The sequence below is a fragment of the Grammomys surdaster genome, unplaced genomic scaffold, assembly GCF_004785775.1.
Source record: "Grammomys surdaster isolate TR1022 unplaced genomic scaffold, NIH_TR_1.0 204, whole genome shotgun sequence".
NCBI lineage: Eukaryota > Metazoa > Chordata > Mammalia > Rodentia > Muridae > Grammomys > Grammomys surdaster.
Genome location: NW_021604649.1, coordinates 1,455,716 through 1,471,769, shown reverse-complemented (window position 1 = coordinate 1,471,769; position 16,054 = coordinate 1,455,716). Strand labels below are relative to the sequence as shown.

Here is a 16,054-nt window from a genome sequence, read left to right as displayed (position 1 = left end):
GAGACTCATATCTACTGGACTTCTGTGGTCAGGGAATTTTGCCAAATACCTATAAACATTACTCTGAATTGTCTAATGGCTGTCTCCAGACACATATATCCCATTCCCTACTGGCTATCTGCTCAGCATCTAAAACAGAAGTCATAATATTCATGACTAGCCTTCACCCCATACTTAACTATGTACCTGACACTGTAGGAATTTCCTTCAACAGCAAAAGGCACCCTTAGCCAGTCATTGCCCAGACCAGAAACCATAGAGTCCAATTTGACTGTTTCTGCTTCTCCAGCTCTCACCTGCCTGTCAATTCCAAGTCCTGCCCATTCTATCTCTGGAATTTCACACCTCTCCAATTCTACTGCTACTACCCTAGTCATCATCCCCTACCAAATAGACTACCACAAAAACCCTCGACTGATCCTTCTTCATCTAAGACTTTTTCTCCATAGCTAATTCCCCATGACCAAAATTATCCTTCTGAAATGCAAACAATGCCTGGCCTGTTTCTGAGTCGTCAGTGGTCCCCCCTTACACCTAGGACAAAGTCTCAAATCCATTTCCCAGTTTCAAAAGCCTTTTGCAGTCTGTACTACTTCCCTCCTTCAAGCTTGCATTCACTCCCCTTTCCAGCTAGTTTGAGCTACTTTCAGTTCCCCAAAGGCCTTGCACTCAGTCTCTGAGCTCCAGATCATTGGACACACTGTGCCCTCCACCCACGTTTTAAGCCTTTCATCTCTCGCTTGACTAACTCCATCTCCTTTCTTGAAGGCTGGCTGGTTTAGCTTACGTGGCTGTCTACATGTTTCTATGGGTTCATCAACCTCAGTCCTGCTGCACTGTATTGTGATTGTCTGCCTTCCATGCTTATCTATAAACATTAGATCTAATAATGCTACTTCGCCCATCAGTGTACCTTAGTGCTAGAACATGATGGACTGTTAACAAACATTATGTGAATAAAGAAATTACTGTCTCGGGGCTGGAGAGATGGCTCAGCAGTTAAGAGCACCAACTGCTCTTCCAGAGGTCCTGAGTTCAATTCCCAGCAACTACATGGTGGCTCACTACCATCTGTAATGGGATCTGATGTCCTCTTCTGGTGTGTGTGAAGACAGCTACAGTGTACTCATATAAGTAAATCTTTTTTAAAAAAAAGAAATTACTGTCTCTATTTCATATTAGCAACTTGACACAAAGAGTGAATCTCTCACCCAAGGACTGAAATGTGTCAGTCTGAACCCGAGATTGGTCTCCACAAGGCTCTACATAACTCAGTCACATGCTAGCCTGGAGTAGATGGAATCCAGAAGAGAACAACAGGGTGTTCTCTTCCATGAGGAAGGGGGATTATTACCAAACTCAGAAATCATTTTATTAGGGTTACATTTCTAGGTTTTTGCTATCAAGAAGCATGGGCTTAAGTTCCCCCTCAAAGTGACTCCATGTTGCTCTTGATCTTGGCTTCTCCTTCTAGGAATGAAGGATCTGAAACAGATTAGTATCTGAGAGTCTTAGGACCTCTGGCCTGCTTCACTGCCTACAGGGACCAACTCTTCAAAGCACCCTCTGTCATTTCTCCCTAATCCACATCTTCAAGAATAGAACACTAGCCACCAACCTCCCACACTTCAACCCACACCAGTCCTTTCACTGCTGAAAGAACTTGAGACCATCGTGTTCTTAACCCCTCAGGCAAACCCAGCCCTCAGAGTCAATCCACAGAGTCAGTAGATGCTTGGTCCACATCTCTCCTCTTAGGTTTTATTGACTGATGAAAACTTCATCTTTGTCAGCTACCAGCTTCAGAGGGACAGAGCTGGAGACAGGGAACCTGAGATGACGTAAGATTCAGTCTGAGAGCATAGATCCAGAAGGTGACCCAAGAGGGAGGAGAAGACAGTGTGCAAAGAAGTTACAGCAGAGAAAGAGGCGATATCTTCTATCTCTCCCAGGGGTCAGGAACAGCTCAGTCCTCTGCCCACACTACTTCTGGACTTCTGCCCAAGACCATGAAACCAGCCTGTGATCTCAACACCCAACCCAGCTCTTGCTGGATGTTTGTTAGTCTCTTATCTCAGCAGGTCCAGACTCCAGACCAACCCAAGAAGAAAGCACATCAGAGAAGAGAGTAGTTAGATGTGGCCCATCTGATCAGGGCAGATGTATATGCTGCAGGAAATTGGTCCGAGGCTTTGCATATTGGTATCGCAGCAGTTGCTATTGCTAGAGTTTGCTGGAGGCCCAGCAGAAGATGGGTGGCAGGGGCTCACTTCCAGCAGCTAGCCAGGGAAGGGGGTGGTAGTGTTTGTGCTATCTCTGTGTTGGGAGAAGCAGCCCTGACCCCCTCAGCCAAAGCTTGGGGGTAGCAGGTCACTACAGAGACCACAGCCCATTAAGCCAGCCCAGGGTTGCATTCCAAGCTTCCAAATCTGGGAAATGCTGAAAGGCAAAACCTTGCCCCCTAGAGGCTAAATTGGAGTTGAGGGTTCTCTTCCCTGAACCCCTAAACTTGCATAACACAACCAAAGAGAAGAGGAACTCTCAACTCTTGTCAGACCAGACCTCAAACGTCAGACTATAAAAAGCTTTAACCTGCCTCTGAGGGCCCAAGGGAAGAGGCATGCAAGAGGCCAGCTAGGAGAGAGAGACCAGTCCCAGCATGCTGAGGCAAGGAGGCCAGGGACCTATGGAGTCCCATGCTTCAAGCTCCCACTAGAAAAACTGTCTGGACTGAGGAAAGTTCCTCATTCTCTACTTCCCCACCAGATGGGCCATTCCACGAAACTCCATTGCATAGTTCTTGTCAGGGGGCATAGGGAGTTCCCATGTCCGATCCTCTTTGCCTCCCCAAAATATGGCTTTGGAAAGGAGTTCCCAAGAATAAAGAAGGCCCTCTGAATGGGCAGGCCCATTCCTCACAGGGATGAGATCTTGACAGTCTCAGGGAGGAGGCACGGAGTACCCAAGTTGGAGTTCCTGAGGGCGGTATTGGTTGTGCCACCACTGCCACCACCACCACCAGGGGAGGAAGGCTGACTCTCATCAGGCGTGTTGGCAGGAGGGGTGGGGATACTGATGATGGCGGCCACGAAGTCCCGACTGTCACAGTTCAGGTCAAGGCTGTCATGGGGCTTGGCATTGAGGCTGGAGCGGCTGTGAACAGGGGTGGGGAAGATGGAATACTCTTAAAAAGTCATCTGGATAATTACCATACAATCTTCACGTTAATTAAGCACCTACTGGGTCCCTTGCACTGTGCTACAAATTCTCTCTGCATCCTCAATTATGGCAAGGGAGGTGAATTCTGCAGTCAGCTGGGCTTAGGTTCAAATTGTGATCACCAAATCCCTCTTTTATTTGTAGCATGGAAATTAAACAAAAATATATTCCTTACCTCAATGGGTTGTTACAGAGACAAAATGAAATAATAAATGAGACAAAGTACCTGAACATAGTACACACACACACAGTTCTGTATAATGCTGAAGATTAAATCCAGAGCTTTGTCATGACTGTCTATGTACACATGCATTCCTGGTGCCCAAAGGAGGCCAGAACGTGTATCAGATCACCTGAAACTGGAGTTAGGGATAGTTATAGGTGTTGGGAATTGAACCCAGATCCTCTGCAAGAGCAATAAGTACTATTTATTTATTTATTTATTTTCTTTGAGACAGGGTTTCTCTATGCAGCCCTGGCTGTCCTGGAGTCAGCTTCATAGACCAGGCTGGCCTTGAACTCATAGAGATCCACCTGCCTTTGCTTCTCACCTTCTGGGATGAAAGGTATGTGCTACCAATGTCCTGTCCAATAAGTACTCTTTAAGCACAGAGCCATCTCCCCAGTCCCTCTTGTTATCTTTAGCAATGCCGAAATTGCTGCAAGAGTCTATACTAGCAAAAGGTAATGGTGGCACCCACCAGAAATTCTGGCACTCTAGAAGCTAAGGCAGACAGATTCTGAATCTGAGGCAATCTTAGGTTACATACATAATGAGACTCTATTTCAAAAACAAACCAAATAAACAAAAAGTTTAAAAGGTTACACTAGCCAGGCAGTGGTGGCACACACCTTTATTCCCAGCACTCTGGAGGCAGAGGCTGGCAGATCTTTGAATTTAAGGCCAGCCTGGTCTATTGAGTGAGTTCCAGGATAGCCAAGGTTACACATAGACCCTGTGTGGGGAGGACAGGCGATACGTGAAGAAGGTTGACACTAGGATTAAAACTGAGTCCTCATTCCTTCCTGATTGTCCTACCTTCTTGTTTGTCCCCCAATTCCTACTCAGACTCAAACACCATCTCAGAAAAGCTTTTCTTTTCTTTAAAAAAGATTTTTTTTTAAGAATTATTTTGGGAAGTGGAAACTTCTAGTTTCTTTGGAAAGTTAGTTATGTCAAATGTTTTGCTGGGGCATACAGGTGAAAGGATGTCTTGCTAAAGCAGACACATGAAAGAATTGTTGTCCTGAAGTAGGCACAGGTGAAAGGATGTTTGGCTATAGCAAACAGGGGAAAGGACTCGTGATGAAGGAGTGTAAGTATGACCCCACAGACAGTGGGAGAGATGCACAGAGCGTTGGTTTGGTTTGCTCTGCTTCCTTATTCTTCTCTAACAACATGCATGGATTGGTTTGCCTTAATAGCGTTCTTGAGCTCAACTTGTGGTAACACTACCATTGAGAGAAACACAACAAGAACTGCTCGTGAGGCTCCTGAGGCAGCTTGCTGCTTCTGAGGCTTTGACTCAGGCAGGTTGGCGAGCCTAGCAGTTTCTTCAGGATTGACCTGTAGCTGCTGGTTTGTGCCTGGTGTCTGCCTGCCTAGAGCACTGGTCTGCAGCTGCTGAATCGTATTTGGTGTTTGCTATGGGACTGAACTTGTGAGAAAGAAGATCAAGCTTGCCCCCCCCACACACACACAAAGAACTATTGCTGAACAGGTCCACCTCCCCCATATCCTAATAACTTTTCTCTTCCACTACCTCTGCTGGGTGGTGGACTAGAGGAGAGGTTGAACCCTTATTAAAAGTAGGTTGCAAGCCGGGCAGTGGTGACGCACGCCTTTAATCCCAGCACTTGGGAGGCAGAGACAGGCAGATTTCTGAGTTCGAGAGTTCGAGGCTAGCCTGGTCTACAGAGTGAGTTCCAGGACAGCCAGGGCTACACAGAGAAACCCTGTCTCGAAAAACAAACAAACAAAAAAAAAAGTAGGTTGCAGAAAATTTGCCTTCAACTTTGTTTCATTTTATATGCATAAGTGTTTTGTCTGCATGTGCACCAACCACATGCATGTCTGTTGCCCACAGAGGTCAGAAGAAGTCATCAGATCCCCTGAGACTGGAGGTACACGTGGTCAAGAGCCACCATGTATGGGTTTTGGGAATCAAACTCGGGTCCTCTTCAAGAGCAACAAGTGCTCTTAGCCCAAGAAAAGCTTTTCTTGACCATACTACTAAAACTGCATCTGTCTGCGTGGTTCACTGACAGAGCGTTTAACATTTGTAAGACCTGACCGTAGGTTCCATTCCAAGGACTAAAAAAAGATATTTTCTGAAACAGGTCTCACTATATAGTTCTGGTTGGCCTGAAATTCACTACATAGACTAGGCTGGCCTTGAACTCACAGAGATCAGGGTGCCTTTGCCTCCTGAGTACTGGGAATAAAGGTTTGTGCCACACTACATCCAACCTGAAAATTTTTTTTAAAGAAAAACTGAGGCTAGAGAAATGGCTCAGTGGTTGAGTACTGCTCTGACCAAGGACCCACACTTGGTTCTTGGCACCCATATCCAGTAGCTTACAACCTCAACCTCCCATAAGCCAGAGCTCCTGGGGAGCTGAGGTCTAGGGCGTCCATGGGCAACTGCACTCACATGCACATACCCACACAGAGATACATAATTAAAATAACTAAAAACTAACCCCTGTATCATCCTCTGCCCAGTACCCTCTGGCCTTTGCTCTTGATTTCTTTTTCATCTTGCTACTTACCAATGTCGGACCCAGTATGCGCTCTAGACTTGTTAATTGTCTTATCCTATTAGAATGTAAGTTTCAGGACGCAAGGACCCTCTCTCCTAAGCCCATGTGTGTAGAGTTAAAACATAAGGCTTCCAGCATACTAAGCAAACATTCTATCACTAACTGACATCCCCAGTTCAAGAGACTCTCCTGCTGTAGCTTCCTGAATGGTGAGGGCTATGCCCTTATTGCTACTCAGTAAGTAGCTAAAACAATGAACGAAGGGCAGATGGCAGTAATAGATGTGTTCTAGCACTTGACGGCTGAAGCAGAATTATCATGAGTCTGAGGCCGATTTGGTTTATAAACAAAGCAAGACCCTGTCTTATAAAATTTTGAAAAAGTGAGGCGTTTCCAAGACAAACTAAAGGTCCTTGTACAGAGGAGTTTGGGGTTGGGCTTGACTTGCTAGGCCTACACTCACAGTCTCGAACCCATGATCCAAATTCTGCACTTCCCAACCGTGGTCAAACAGGTGAGCTAGGTACTTACCTCTGAGGGGCAGGGCTCCTCCGAAGACCTGCTAGTGTGTCTAGCTCCTGCATGCTGCCACGACTGACAGAGGCAGTAGAGTTGGCAAGGCGGATGGCTCTGCGCTTGACCCTTCTAGAGCAGCAGGATGATAACAGGCTCCCAGGCCCCCTTGGCTGGGACGATACTGAGGTACTACGGCTGGTGCGACCACCCAGTGAGACAGCTCCAAGGGCCTCACTGAAAGTTAGCTCATCTGTGAACTCATGACACTGTGAACAGAAGGAAAGTGGGATCAGAGGGTGGTACCCCATGTCATGAAAGCTAGTACAACTCCCAGGCCTTTGCCTAAGAAACGTCACTCTCTCTTCTGCTTCCTTGCCCATCCTAGAAGCTGCTTTTGGCTCTTTGTTTTGTTTGAGACAAGGTACAGCCTATGTAGCCTGGGCTGGCCTGAAATTCACTATGTAGACCAGACTGGCCTGGAACAACTAGAGATACAGAGACCATCTGTCTCAGCCAAAAGACTCAACCTCTTAAAGGAAGCATCATGTGATCTCTACGATGAAGTGTTACGACTTCCATCTCAGTGAGGGGAAAAGCTTGCTGTCAGGCAGACCTCCTCCCTCCTGCCAATGCAGCCTCTTGTTTGGCCTCACCGTAGTCTTCTCCAGACAGTGCAGCAGATGATGATGCTGTTGTTCAAAAGCAGAGCGGCTCCTAACGTACAGCATCTGTCCCTCCCCACTGCCACTGTCCTGGAACAGATAGAGCAGAAAACAGGTGATGAGCACCTTCCCCTCCTATCCCTGCTTACCCTCCCTGCCCCAAGTAAAGGCCCCTCCTCACCTCAAGACCCCCATTTTGCTTATACTGCAGGAAGGCGTTGGTGGTACCGCTCTTTGCCAACCGGATTCTTGCCAGGCGCACTTTCTACAGAGAGGAGATAAAAGGTTTAGATAGGTAAGCCCCAGAGCAAGACAGGCTTAGGCTGTAAGGACTGTCAGTGCCCAGAAGGGAGATATAGTTACCTGCTGTGCTCGGCGCTTGTCAGCACGCTGGTTCTGGTGGTAGATGCGGCTGAAGTTGGACACAATGACTGGCACAGGCAAGGCAATGACCAAGACACCGCTAAGTGAGCAGATGGACCCAAAAATTTTGCCTGCAACGGTGCTAGGCACCATGTCTCCATACCTGGGAAAGACAGCGCACCAAGGTTAGAAGAGGTGTTTGGTACCCCTGTTCCACTCACCCACTTCTAAAGTGCTCAGCACACCTTGGCAAACACTTTCTGAACTTCAGCTTGTTTCTCTCTCTCTCTCTCTCTCTCTCTCTCTCTCTCTCTCTCTCTCCCTCCCTCCCTCCCTCCCTCCCTCCCTCCCTCCCTTCCTTCCTTCCTTCCTTCCTTCCTTCCTTCCTTTTTAAGTTTTATTGTATGTGCATGAGTGTTTGGCTACATGTAAGTATTTATATCACATGCATGGCATGCTGGGTGCCTGAATAGGCCAGAAAAGGGTGTCAGGTTCACTGGAACTGAACTTAAGGACAGTTGTGAAGCATCATGTAGGTACGGGAAGGGAAATCTGGGTCCTTTGTAAGAGCAGTTCAGTGCTCTTAACCACGAAGGCATCTTTCCAGCCCTCCTAACTTCAGTTTCTTTCTTTTTAAAGAGTTATTTATTTGTATGTATATGAGTAATTTTTGCATATATATTAAGTGTGCCTTGCCTGGTTGCCCATGGAGGCCAGAGGAGGGTGTCATAGCCTCTGGAACGGGGGACAGACAGTTGTAATGCATCATCACATGGGAGTCCTGGAAATTGAACCCAGGATCTTTGAAAAAGCAGCAGGTGCTCTTAACCTCTGAGCCAATTTATCTAGCCCCAGCTTCAGTTTGTTACACTGAAAAATTTGGAATATGACTGTTTAGGAATTCCAGAGGACCCAAGTTCAAGATCCATGTCAACCAGCTCACAACTATTAGAAACTCCAGCTCCAGAGGATCTAACACCCTGTTTTGGACTCCATGGATACCTCCACTCAACATGCACACACTCCCACGCTATACACATACTTTAAAAAGTATTTTTAAAAAATCTTCAAGATGAGGAGAATGGCTAAGCATGTGGTATACATCTTTTATTCCAGCACTTGGGAGGCAGAGGCAGGTGGATTTTTAAGTTTGAGGCCAGTCTGGTCTACAGTCCAGGTTCCAAGATAGGCAGAGCTCCTGTCTTAAAAACAAAAGACAGAATGTGGAGAACGACCTCTCTAATCCCTTGGAGTAGAGGTCAAATGAGAAACGGGGCTGCCTCCAGTTTCTATGTCTGCTGCTCCTATCTAAGCTACGCATTGGCCATCACTGTCAGTGGGAAATCTACTAATAGCAAGCAGAAGGGAAAACAAGAAATAAAGACTGGGGAGAGTCCCACTACAGGTCACATGAGAGGCTCTGTATTCTAGAGGATTCTCTATATTTTCTAGGAAGGAGTTTCTTTTTTTCTTTTTAATTTTTATTTTTTTTACTTTTTTTTGAGACAGGGTCTCTCTGTTCGGTCTTTGCTGTTCTAGAATTCTCTTTGTAGACCAGGCTGGCTTTGAACTCACAGAGATCTACCTGCCTGTCTTCTGAGAGAAAGGACTCTTCCTCCCAGAAGAAATCTTGAAACGGTACTCCTATGAAAGACAGGGAACCTCAAAACTACCCTGCCTTCCTCCAAACCCCCTCTCCCAGCTCTGATGGAGATGGAGCAGAACCAGCTGCTTACTGCCTTGTTTCGCAAAGGAGGGAAACAAAACTCAGAGAGGTACCACAGTTAATTTGCCCAGGAACATACAAGACACTTAACCACATCACCAATCAGAACTCCTTTGAGAAACACAGCCTCTGCAGCAGTCTTCAGCTTCTAGGCTCTTGGCTCTTTCTTATCCCTGTGAATTGTAGTGTTGTTACTACTGTTACTATTGTTTTGTTGGGACAGGGTCTCATGTATCCCAGGCAGACCTCCAACTTACTGTGTATCTGAGGATAACCTTGAACTCCTGATCCTCTTTTTTTTTTTTTTTTGTTTTTCGAGACAGGGTTTCTCTGTATAGTTGTGGCTGTCCTGGAACTCACTCTGTAGACCAGGCTGGCCTCGAACTCCAGAAATCCGCCTGCCTCTGCCTCCCAAGTGCTGGGATTAAAGGCGTGCGCCACCACCGCCCGGCCTCCTGATCCTCTTGCTTCTACCTCCGAAGTACTGGGATCCTAGGCAATCCTGTAATCCTGCTCAATTAATCCAGTGCTGGAGATTGAACCCAAAGCTTTACGGATGGTGGGCAAGCATTCTATCAGTTGAGCTTTAGCTTTCTCTCCAGAGCTTTTCATGTGGTCTAAGCATTCAGGACTCTGTTCCAGAGCCTATATAACTTGGACATTTCTAGCGACGTGATAAGTCACCTCAGACTAAGTCTCACTTCCGAGACATCAACACCTAATGTCAACTGTTGTTCTGAGGACTGTATGTAGCGAAAGGCATCAAGATATCTACTGCCAACTCAACTGTTAGGACTCAAGATTTATTGATTTGATCCAACCATGAACTTCTAACCCAAATTAATCACTACTTCTGAGAAACATTTTGTACTTCTATTAAGGCTCTGACCAAATTCAGTCATTCATTCTACAGATACTGAATAGCAACAGCCTACATAATTCTAGTGATGGAAATTTAGAGAAGAATCACAGCATCTGCTCTGCACAATGTCTTTATAAACACTGTAAGGAGGCTGAGAAGATAGCTCAGCCAGTAAAATACCAGCTGTGCATGTAAGCATAAGGACCTGAGTTCAAATCTCCGGAACCCATGTAAAACACTGTACCAGTGGGATTTGCCTATAATCCCAGCTTTGAAGGGCAGAGATCAGCATAGCCCTGGGGCCCACTGCTCAGGCAGTCTTGATAAATGGACGAGCTTCTATCTCAATGAGAGACCCATCTCAAAATATAAAGGTGGCAGAGTATGGTGGCGTACACCTTTAGTCTGAGCACTTGGGAAGCAGAGGCAAGTGGATCTCTGTGAGTTCAAGACCAGCCTGGTCTACATAGCGAGTTCTGGGCCAGTTAGGGTTACACAGTGAGAGCATGCATTGTCAAAAAATTCATACAACAGGGACCAAGAAGAAGTCCCAGCTGCAAAGAGTTTACTTTGCAAGGTTGATGACTTGAATTAAATCCATGGAGTCCAGGTAAAGGTAGAAGGAGAGAAGCAACTCTACAAAGTTGTCCTCTAACCTCCATATGCATGCTAGTATGTGTACATACTGACACTCATACCCTATACACACACACACACACACACACACATACACACACACACACATCACACATGTGCACACACAGGACAGACAGGAAGCTATGAATTGTGGCACAAGCCTAGAAGCCCAGCATTTGGGAGACAGAGGCAGGAAAAGGATTTGTATAAATCTGAGGCCAGCTTGGTGTACAAATTGAGATTATGCCACAAAACCAACACTAGGAGAGCTGGGACAGAGGCTATGACTACTGTGGTGAGACCTGGGGTTTAGTCTCCAATAATGATCCTCTCCCAACAAGAAAAGAGCATCATGAGATGGCCAATTCCATTTGCTACATCTCTCTCAACTGTTTCCTCTCAGGGATCAGCAGTAAAAATTAATACGGATTTAGCCAGGTGGGTTCCCTAGGCCTGGAATTCCAGCACTCAGGAAGCAGAGGCAGGAGGATGGTGAGGTCAAGGGCAGCTTGGCCTTCTTAGGAAGAATCTATCTCAAGGAAAAGAAAAGTAATGCTAAAAATAGCTTCTGGAAAACATCAAGAATCACAAAGTCTCAGAGGCATGCTCGCACAGCAGACAACCTTCTAGAAGGTTGACACACTTGACATGAATACTCAAAATGTAAAAAAAAAAAAAATGTGATGAGAAAGTGATATCTGTGTATCCTGTTCCAGAAGCATTCAGAGAACTCACATCTCACATGGCATCACTGAATCCTCCTAACGTGAGTGTTTCTCCCTTTACAAAGAGGAACCTAACAAGGAGCCTTGTGCCTATAATCCAAGTAGAGTTAGGCTGAAGTATGAAGATTGCTTTTGAGTCTGAGGCCACCTTAGACTAAAAGGCAAGCCTGAGCTACATAATGTAACACTATCTCAAAGAAAAGAGAAGGAAACTGGGACCCTGAGGAAGTTTGAAGAGAAAGAGAGTGACAAAGGTCCTGAAATCTGACCTGGAAATATCAAGGCATAGTCAGTGCTGAGAAGTATTCAAAATTTAAATATAACTCCCTACAAATTTTTAAAGATAAAGTCATGCTATGTAGACTCACTGGTCCGGACTTGCTATGTAGTCCAGGCTAGCCTCAAATGGACAGAGATCTGCCTGCCTCTACCACTTAAATGCTGAAATTAAAGATATACCACCATACCTCCTGGCTTGCCTAATTTTTTTAAGACAAGGTCTTACTGTATAGCTCAGGCTGGCCTAGAACTTGATATGTAGACCAGGCTAGCCTTGAACTTACAGAGATCCACCTGCCTCTGCTCCTGGGATGCTGGGATTATAAGTGTGTTTCACCAACCAAGCTAAATTTTATTGTTTTCTTGTTTTAATATTGATTTATTTCACTTTACATGTGTGTTTTGTCTGCATGTACATTGTGCACCACATATATTCAGTGCCTAAAAGAGGTCAAAAGAGGGCACTGGATTCTCTGGAACTGGAATTTCAGATGGTTGTTAGCTGCCATGTGGGTGTTGAGAACCAAACCTGGGTCCTCTGTAAGAATAGTAAGTTTTCTTAACCAGTGAGCCATCTCTATAGCCCCCTAAATTTTATTTTAAGAGATTTATTTTGCCAAGCATACAGACAACATACCTTGTTTGTTTGTTTGTTTGTTTGTTTGTTTTTGAGACAAGGTTTCTCTGTATAGCCCTGGCTGTCCTAGAACTCACTCTGTAGACCAGGCTGGCCTCAAACTCAGAAATCCGCCTGCCTCTGCCTCCCAAGTGCTGGGATTAAAGGCATGTGCCACCACTGCCTGGCGACAACATACCTTTAATGCCAGCACTTTGGAGGCAGAGGCAGGATGATTTCCATGAGTTCGAGGCCAGCCTGGTCTACATAAACAAGTCCCAGGCCAGCCAAGGTTGCATAGTAAAATTCTGTTTCAAAAAAAATAAACAAATAATAAAAAAATGATTTATGGGCTGGAGAGATGGCTCAGCAATTAAGAGCACTGATTGCTCTTCCAGAGGTCCTGAGTTCAATTCCCAACAATCACATGGTGGCTCACAACCATCTGTAATAATGGAGTCTGATGCCCTCTTCTGGTGTATTTGAGGACATTTACAGTGTACTTATATACATACAATAAATAATTCTTTTAAAGAAGATGAATTATTCTTATTATTTTCCATTATGTATATTATGTATCTGTGTGCAGATATGTGCATGAGTGTGCAGATACCTGGAACTGGAAATACAGGCAGTTGTGAGGCATCTAACTTGGGTGCTGAGAACCAAATGTGGACACTCTGCAGAAGCAATATGTCCTAGTGAACCTTCCCCAATCTCAGCTCTCTGAATTTTTACATATTAACAAGCTGGAGCTCAAAAGGAGATAAAGGAGTCAACCATGCTGGTATATATCTGTGATCCCAGCTCTGGGGAAATGGAGGCAGGAGGATAAATGTTTGACCCTAGCTTAGACTATATGTAGCATGACAATCTTGTCTCAATAAAGGGGTGGCAGAAGCTGGGTGGTAGTGCTACCTGCCTTTAATCCCAGCACTTGGGAGACAGGGGCCGGCAGATCTGTGAGTCCGTGGCCAGCCTGGTCTACAGAGCTAGTTCCAGGACAGCCAGGGCTACACAGAGAAACTCCATCTAGAAAAATCAACAAACTAAAGCAAACAAAAAGAGGAGTGGCAAAAAAGAGGAGAGCATGTGCTTTGCAGGGGAGCGGCTCTGGCTATGATGTCCGTCACTGTAGAGGTATAGAGTTCAGGTTCTAACCTTCCTAATGTTACAGAAAGGGTATGGTACCCAACTCCCAACTCAAGATCTATACTTACCCAAGTGTGGTCATGGTGACAATAGTATACCAGAAGGCAGCAGGGATGCTTGTGAAGTTGGTCTTGCTGGTACCCTTCTCAGCATAGAACATGACAGTGGCAAAGATGATGATGGCCATGGTGAGGGAAAAGAGGAGAAAGCCTAGCTCAGAGGCACAGCTCTTAAGGGTATAGCCCAGAATCCGCAAGCCCTGGGAGTGCCTGGAGAACTTGAAGATTCGAAAGACCCGGAACACACGTAGGGTGACAAAGGCACCAGAGAAGGCATCATCATTCTTGGGCACAAAAAGCCCAATGTAGTAGGGCAGAATGGCCACCACGTCGATGAGACTCATCACACTCCGGAGGAAGCGGCAGCGGCTGGGGGCTGCAAAGAGCCGCAGAAGGTATTCCCCGGTGAATATGAGTACACAGGCTGTGTCCAAACAGGAAAAGGCCGTAGGGAAGCGGTCACCACACGGCTGCTCTTTGGAGGGCCACCGTGCAGGACCACGGCATGGGATGGTCTCCACTACGTTGGCAATGACTGACACAGCTATGAAGAAGCCAGTCACATAGTAGAAAACCAGTGCTGCAGTGCTCGTGTGTGGGTTCTCAAAGGCCCTCCAGAGTCGCTGTCGCAGGGAGCTACCTGCTGGAAGGGCTGGACCTTCCTCAGCTTGCTCAGCCTCCTCATCTTCTGCCAGGCGCTCTGCGTTCTCCTTCTTGCGGTCCCTGTACTCTTCAAGACAGCAGTCCCCGACAAGCTCTGGGACTAAGCCATAGAAGGCCAACTCCTCATCAAAGGCCTGGATGCACTCCTGCCTGGGGCAGTGCAGCCGGCCTGTGCGATAAAAGTTCAGCACGTGCCGAAACATGTCTGGGTCACGATCAAAGAAGTACTCGCCAGATTCAGCATCATAGAAGAATTCCTTCTCTGAGCTACCCAGCAATGTGTCTGGGTAGCGATCCAGCGTGTTTTTCCAGGTCTCAAAGCGCCGACCACTCACATTCACCACCAGAACCTCATCCCCTCGGGATGCCTTCACCTCCGGTGCAGGTGGTAGGGGCTGCTGGGCTAAAGGCAGCCAGCCCACTGCTGCGGCCCTTGCAAATGGTAGCCATGTGGCCACACCTGCCGCCATCCTGCAGCTCCCTAGGCCCACGGAGACTTGGGGATGTTGTGTTTAGGAGAATGTGGCTATTTCCAGGATGGTGGATGCTTGGAGAGACCTTGGGCTACCCAGAAAAGGAAACCAGTGTGTGCGTGTGTGTGTGTGTGTGTGTGTGTGTGTGTGTGTGTGTAGAGAGAGGGGGGGGAGAGGAACCAGGAGCCAGAACTAGAAAGAAAGACAGGGAGTGGAGTTTGGGGCTATTCGGGAGGTTCTAAGGGACTGAGAAGGGCTTGAAGTGCCAGAGAAACCAAGAAGGATCCTCAGGTCTAGAAAGACTCAGATGACTTTAGAGGAATCAACACATTCCTGAGAGATGTCTGAGGGGATTCAGAGGGACCAACAAATAGGTTGGGAGTTGTTCACTCTCAAGAGTTCCCAGGAAAGGAGGGCCTGTAATCCCTCAGTTGGTTTGGAGCAGAAACAGGTAGGGGCATTCAGAATGGTGGAGATGGGACCAGAGCGGTTTGAAAGAGGCTGAAGGGCTGTCCACGCCCTGAAAACTTACAGGAAAAGATCCCTGGGTTGGAGCCCCCTTGAAGATCACAAAAGGGGACTGGAGCATCTCAAAGGGGACTGGTAGCTATAAGCCAGGAGGTTGAAAAAGTACCTCAGGAGTGACTAGCACTACCAAGAATAGCCTGGAGGGTGTTATCTACAATCTACAGGAGTTTAGGGAAGGTAGGAGAGGTGAGGTGAGGGGTAGCTAAAGTACTATATGGGACTGGCTTATTTTTTAAAAAGCTGGAAGATAGCTGGCAGAGCGGTTACCTGGAGGGGCTTAGGAAGCCTGGTCCATATCTGAAGAGCTCTGGGTAAGAACGAGGGAGTCTGGGGAATCCCAAAGGGCCGATACTCAACTGTACTAAAGTTGGGTATCGCCCCCTAAGCACACAGGGGAAACTCCTAAGAGGAAGGGGATTCCCTCAAGATAGGTTGGAGAGGGGGGCGGGGTATTGGAAGAAAGTTGGGTGTGTCTTCCAGGAGAGGGGCTGCTGAACCTTGCAGGATGCTGGTAGAGAAGACCAGGAGAAGGCTGGGTCCCACCGTTGAGCGCAGGTCTGAGGTAAACACACACCGAGGAGCTGGCAGTGTGTGCCCAGCCACAGCAGTAGCAGCAGTGGAAGCAGCAGCAATAACAGCAGCAGTAGCAGCAGCAGCAGGAGGAGGGCGAGAGCAGCCACAGCCAGGCCTAGGAGGGAAAGGTGGCACAAGCGGGGGCGGGGTGGGAGACAGGGGGAGGAGGCTTCTGGGTCCTTGGAAGGAGGCTGTGGAAGGACAAGGTCCAGTGGGACCCCTGGGGACTGTTCCAGGAT

General features: G+C 47.0%; 1 protein-coding gene across 1 annotated transcript; it reads right to left on the bottom strand.

The window, feature by feature from the left end:
- Window positions 1-1,732: 1,732 nt before the first annotated feature.
- Kcnd1 (potassium voltage-gated channel subfamily D member 1) lies at window positions 1,733-14,794 on the bottom strand. Its single transcript, XM_028770825.1, has 6 exons — window positions 13,588-14,794; window positions 7,524-7,686; window positions 7,342-7,425; window positions 7,152-7,250; window positions 6,514-6,764; window positions 1,733-3,153 (listed from the first exon to the last, which is right to left on the bottom strand). Exons 1-6 carry the CDS (start codon window positions 14,709-14,711, stop codon window positions 2,916-2,918), a joined length of 1,959 nt encoding a protein of 652 aa, XP_028626658.1. The 5' UTR covers window positions 14,712-14,794; the 3' UTR covers window positions 1,733-2,915.
- Between the last annotated feature and the right edge of the window lie 1,260 nt (window positions 14,795-16,054).